This window comes from Ostrea edulis, chromosome 3 (assembly GCF_947568905.1).
Source record: "Ostrea edulis chromosome 3, xbOstEdul1.1, whole genome shotgun sequence".
NCBI classification, from domain to species: Eukaryota; Metazoa; Mollusca; class Bivalvia; order Ostreida; family Ostreidae; genus Ostrea; species Ostrea edulis.
This window is the reverse complement of record NC_079166.1, coordinates 13,311,281-13,317,439: the sequence shown is the minus strand read 5'-3', so window position 1 is coordinate 13,317,439 and position 6,159 is coordinate 13,311,281. Positions and strand designations below refer to the sequence as shown.

The 6,159-nt window shown below is 38.6% G+C and overlaps 1 protein-coding gene across 1 annotated transcript; it reads right to left on the bottom strand.

Moving 5' to 3' along the window:
- Nucleotides 1–767: 767 nt before the first annotated feature.
- Nucleotides 768–4,403, bottom strand: LOC125676703 (uncharacterized). The gene is made up of 3 exons (XM_048914531.2): nt 4,113–4,403; nt 1,941–2,031; nt 768–964 (listed from the first exon to the last, which is right to left on the bottom strand). Exons 1-3 carry the CDS (start codon nt 4,401–4,403, stop codon nt 768–770), a joined length of 579 nt encoding a protein of 192 aa, XP_048770488.1.
- Between the last annotated feature and the right edge of the window lie 1,756 nt (nt 4,404–6,159).

Genomic DNA, 6,159 nt, shown 5'->3' with positions numbered 1-6,159 from the left:
TTGTGAGGGTTCCTTATTGTACCAACGCCTGCAGCGACACAGGTCCTCGGTTTTTAAGGTCGTACTCAAACGGCGCGTGATTGTCATTTCTAAATGCCGGGCGTTTGGTGAAGGAGCGGTCACTACTAATGTTAACATCTTAGGTTTAACGCAGCCATGACACGAGCGGGACTCGAATTCATGACTTCCGGGTTACGAAGCGAACGCCCCACTCTACCACTGAGCTACCGTGACCGGTTCGTTTGCGGTATGTTGTTCATTTTTTGGACAGCAGTGCTTAAATATTTGAAATGAAGATCCACTAAATTAGAATATATGAACTTACAGCCAATGCTTGAGACTGTGAATTAAAACACATAGCTTAAACCGACCCTTCCTCCATATTCCGATCCCTCTGTGTAATGTTAATGGAGTTGAATTACATAATAGGTCTGCATAGTTTCTCACACGTTTGGAATATTTGTGTTTCAATGTCTATTTAAAACAGTCCCCCATATCCCGGGTCGTCGACTGGTATCGAAAAGTAGTTCCGTTCTACCTTGTGAACTGAGGTGTAATAATTCATTAACTTGAAAAAGACAATGCTATGGAAAGCGTAATGCTTGTGAAAGGGATCTTTTTGTTGAGATTCTACCATATATAGAAATCAAGGACATCTTTATTGTTAGGTTGCTGATAACGAAATGCATTATTTTCACATTGATATGCATAATTGATATTTTATTTTTGGGGGGGGGGATGGGGGTGGGGGTGTTGTGTTATATTTGTTATTCTGGTGATTTGTCCTTGATACACTCCTTAGGTATCCTCTGTAAAGCTTTCCATGTTCCTGTTTGCTGGCACTGGTGTAAAACCAGGAGAGAGGGATTGTTTACGCACTGATACCGAACCCGACTCCCGACCATCAGGGGGCTATAAGACGAATCCACCAAGCGAAGCTTCTCTGCTGCAAGTGGGCCACATTCTGGAAATTTAGAATTAAAGAGCAAATCATTTCATTTTCTAAAGTTCATGACGAAGCCGATCTAAAAGAGGTACAGGGGTTTCACCCCCTTGGTTAAACAATTTTTAACTAAAATTGTATTTTTTAATTTTTTTTTATTTTGAGTCTTTTCAGCCCTCTTCCTTTTTGGGCGGAAAACGTACAAACGTCCTAACTACTTTCGTCAAATTGTTTTCGATCCGCCTCTGAAATTTGTGTGTTTGTTTTCGATCCGCCTCTGACGTTTGTGTGTTTGATTTCGATCCGCCTTTGTCATTTGTGTGTTTGATTATATTGAAATGATCAGAGACAGATTCATAGATTTACAGTATAAGTGAAATTTAAGTAAAAGAAAAATCGTGGTGATATTCATGCCATATATTCACAATCTGATTAAAATCAGATCCTCGATCCGCTCCTCTTTCTTCATCTTGTCGCTACACAGGGGGGGGGTAGGGGGGGGGGGTGTTGTACGAAGAAATAGTAAAAATATGATGATCGTTTCAGAATCTTGTGAACCAGAAAATCCAAGACTTTGTGAAAGATTACCTGTATATAATGAAGGTTGTTAAAATTTGATCAAATCATGAGCCCTGGGCCTGGAAAGGGTTCAGTAGGGATTCAACATTTTTATATAGGGATATTCAAAAAATATTCAGAACTAGAACAGTACAATTTGTCAAAGTAATATGCGAGGGCCCTCAGTAGTGTAGATTCAGCTTCGTTCTCAGCATGGCCTCGGGAACCTTCAGAGATTTACATATAGGACTATGTAGAGAAAATATTTTGAAATCTTTAAAAATCACAACAACACAATTTGTCACATTAGCATGCAAGCATCCTTGTAGTATGCATTTAAAATGGAAGTGTTAATGCCACGATAAAAAAAATCGACGTAGATATGTCAGCTCCTGTTCTTAATCACAATGAGCTGTACCTTCGTGTCTAGTAACCCTACCTGTTACGCTGCAGACCACGGACTTGTTAGCTAAAACTTCACATCTTTCATTTTCTCCACAGGTCGTGTCACTGCAGGGGGAAACGTCTAACTACAAAGGAAATAATGCTCTTCGGCTACAGAATTGACATTTTTTCAATGTTTTTATCATCTGAAAAAGAAGAAGCATAAAACAATTTCATAGTTACTTTTTAAAAGACATGAGAAATACTTGATATTAGTAATTGATCTAACGATAACACAAAAATGATGTAAACGCTGCGCTGAGTTGGTAATCAAAGTATCACAACCACTAATGATGATTACAGTCATTAACAGTTCAACATCTGGTATGTGTCCCCCCCCCCCCCCCCCCTCGAGCTCCAATGACCACCTGACAACGCCTTACCATGGAGTCAATCAAATCTCTAAAAAATGTCTAGGGATGTTCCACTCTACAGCGTAACTGCAGAGCTTGAACCAGTTTTGCAGAGTCTGAGATTAAGGTTGTTAATGACGGATGCGCCTAATCCAGTTCGCCCCATGCACGTTTAATGGGGGTCGAATCTTGTGATTTTGATGACCTGATAAGAAAGACCACGTTCTAGACAAATAGTACGTATTCTGGCGATGTGATGTTCGAATACTGCTCCGTGATGCAGATGCAGCATCATTGGAGCCATGTGTGGCTGTATGACTTCATCAATATACCGTTGAGTCGTCAAAGTACCCTGTATGCGAACCAATGCTGTCCTACCAATGTAGAATATTGCTGTCCACGGCTTAACACTATGAAACCGGTCAGCCTCCTGGGTGCAGTTTTGCGTAAAACGTTCATTTTGGCTCCTATGCACTCCGAGTCTTTCATCAAGCCTCTGCAGTAAAAATCGAGATTCATCGCTGAACCAAACTGTTCGCCAGTATTGGCGTAGACATACTATATACGAGTCTGAAACCACTGAATTCGGTTCTGTTGAGCAGTGAGAAAATGTCACAAACAGGTCTGCGCGCTCTAACCCCAGAATCCTGTAGTTGATTGCGAACATGATACCTGCGAATCACAGGAGTGGCAGATGCTGTATATGACGCTGTTGTTAATCGCTGACGAACATAACGCAATCGGATGAAGCGATTCTGTGCTGCTGACGTCATGCGATGTCTATTCTGACGATCATTTATTAAACCACGCTCTTGATATCTACCCCAACAGCGAGATATGTTGCTTTGTGCAACATTGAAATCACTTGCAACTGCAAATTGTGACATACCTGCCTCCAGTCGTCCAATTGCGTTGAGCATCATTTAGTCGCCCCATTCCTCAAAAAGCGGTTACGTTTCAAGACAACGCATCAAATTTCGAGAACCCGTGCATTTGATGGACCACCGGTGCCTGAATCACGTGCATTAAAAATTTATAACATTCTCGAGTTACAGAGACTGATTTTAGGATTTTATGAACACAAGTTTTATTGTCCTTAAACACTGTTAAACTATACAGAATATCTGTCATATCAACAATAGCGTTAGATGCAACAATGAATAACCAGGCGATTCATTCTACACCAAACAATTGATAATAATTAATAAAAGGTATGAAAAAATATTTGAAAAGTACTACTATACGTTTCTTTGGGTTTTTGTTCATCAATATACAACACACTAAGTTTTATCAATTGAATTATATTCTAATTTTCTACCTGTACCACTACTCTCAATGTAATAACATTTTCCATTCGGATACAAATGTAAACATGCGAATGCCTATTAAAATAGCCCGATTGAACCTGATTTCAAAAGCATATGTCAGTTGTTGCATCCGAAATGTTATCGAACATGTACAGACGACAACAATTAACTCTACCACAAAGTTAAAATCCTGAATTTGAACATTAGCAGATATTTAAGAAACCGTATTTTACGTCTACATTGTTAAAATGCAAGAGGAATTTCAATAACAAGAAGCACGTGCGACAGACAGAAGGATGTAACTACTAGTGTGTCATATTACAATATTCTTTCGAAAGTTGTAACTATCAGGTTGTGTTGCGTCGTCCGAAAAAATTGAGTCAAACTGGCCTCTTATCTTTAGATCTCCTTTCTTTTGATGGGTGAGTGTGTGCTTATACGAAAACTGATTAACACCTTGTCAATAAAATCGTAGTAAAAGTACCGCCTCTCTCATAATTAACTTACCATTGAATACATTTGTCTTTTATCCAAATATCTCCAGGTTCCACCTAATTGTTGGAGGGAGTGGTTCGAGGAAATCGTGTCATAGTTAATGTCACACAAAGACAACAGTTGATAGTAATTAATAGATTTACAACTTCTTCGTAGTAGACACTCTCTGATGCACATGAAGGGACCTACTTTATCTAGTCTACGCATTTTCCTTCCCAGTAACTGCCCATCTTGAAACACATCCCATGTGTAACACTTCGCATAGGCTGATGATACAACTTGAAGACATGCGTAGTGAATCATTATTAACAGTAGACCTGCAATTCAAATTCATTCTGAGAAGTAGAGGACAGACAGACAGACACGCACGCACGCCCCCACCATCCCATATATATATATATATATATATATATAATGGTTACTTTTCGCAATGATCGGTAAAAGTATAGGTAAAAAATAAAAATAAAACACGAAGACGTTTAGTAAAGCCTTAGCGCTTTCATTTTTATTACTAAATGTAAAGCTTCTGAAGATTTGAAATGAAAGCGTTAAAGCTTTACTAAACGTCTTAGTGTTTCATTTTTATTTTTTACTTATATATATATATATATATACTGTATGAGTGAATTGCTAGCGATACACAAATCTAGCAATTTTTGCCATAAAGAGGGATATATATATATATATATATATATATATATAAGCACTGAAAAGGCCACAACACTGTTGGTTATTTAAAACTCAAACCCTCGACGCAACCCGCGTCCACATCAAGACACACACTACACAAACAAACAACACGCACAAACAACAAGTATCGACAGACTACACTGGTGACAAGAGTGACACACCGTTGTACTGAGTGATAAAAATGGTGGTGGTTTCGTTGCAAAGCGTGCCCACTGACTATGGCCTAGAGAGCCTGCACCATGGTCGGGTCGGGATGAAATGTTTAGTGAGAACTAATATTAGTGTCTTTATAATATCAAGAAAGGTAATTATTACTTACGATATGGAATAAGTTGTTAGCGATATCCTATTTTAGCGACCTCATCACTCCCGCTAATAATGCCAAAATTAAACCCTTGTTAAAATTTCTGCTTATATTTTCTTCACTAGCTACGCATTGCTTGTTATCGCGAGATCTCGTAGGTGGATCTACAGTAAAACCTTAACATTGACAATCAGTCCGAAAATGTAGTTACTCAAGTCATTCCGACAAAGAAAGGAAAATCATAGTGTGGCAGAAAAAATTACAAGCTGCCGTTCGCTTTTTGAACTTGACATCTCTAAACTTTTTCAATAGCGACGAAATCGCTTTCTTCCCTGTACTCATCATTGATGTAAACATTACTTCCTATGGGCATATGCCAAAAACTTGACAATGAAACCTAGCACAGAAATATGAATCAAGAAACTGGAATATATTGAAATTGTTAAAAACGGCACAATAGAACCTCACAAATCGTAAGTTGCAGGTTGTAAATTTATATATTGTCTAAGAAACAAGATATCATTTTATTTACGCAAAGAAAGCCAGCATATGTTTAGAATGATAGAAAATGTTCACTCCCGCATCTGCACCATTACAGAGATCCTGAGGAGCTGTAACCCCCCCCCCCCCCAAAAATAAAAACCCAAATCGGAGGGCTACTTCATTGGCGCACACTTACCTCCAATCGTGTGGTTGTTTGCAATACTTGACAATACCATTGGTACAAATGTGTTAGCTTCGTGGACCTTTTCAGTAGATATATTTTTATAATCAGCCCGACCGTAACTTATACTGAAGGTCCCTTCCACACTTTGGTGTCGGCTAATTGAGCAACATACATGACATATGCATAGTATTGACAAAAGATTAGACTGCCATCGAATCTATCGTTATGTAATTTGTAGATAAATCCCTGCAACAGAGTTTCTCAAATCGATGAACGATAAATCAAGGATTCGGAAGTGACGGAAATGAAAGCTTTTTTCCTGTTTACTTAGTAATGTTTTATTACATGGTTTGCGTTCTCTTCATCAAAAGTTTGGAACTGAGACTCAATGCAAAGAT

Excerpts from the sequence above, each read along its gene's own strand:
- LOC125676703 (XM_048914531.2), bottom strand. The coding sequence starts at position 4,403 with ATGATTCACTACGCATGTCTTCAAGTTGTATCATCAGCCTATGCGAAG. Across the intron at positions 2,032-4,112 it reads AAAGACAAATGTATTCAATG|TTAGACGTTTCCCCCTGCAG; the intron begins GTAAGTTAATTA and ends TTTCCTTTGTAG. Across the intron at positions 965-1,940 it reads CGTGGTCTGCAGCGTAACAG|AATGTGGCCCACTTGCAGCA; the intron begins GTAGGGTTACTA and ends CTAAATTTCCAG.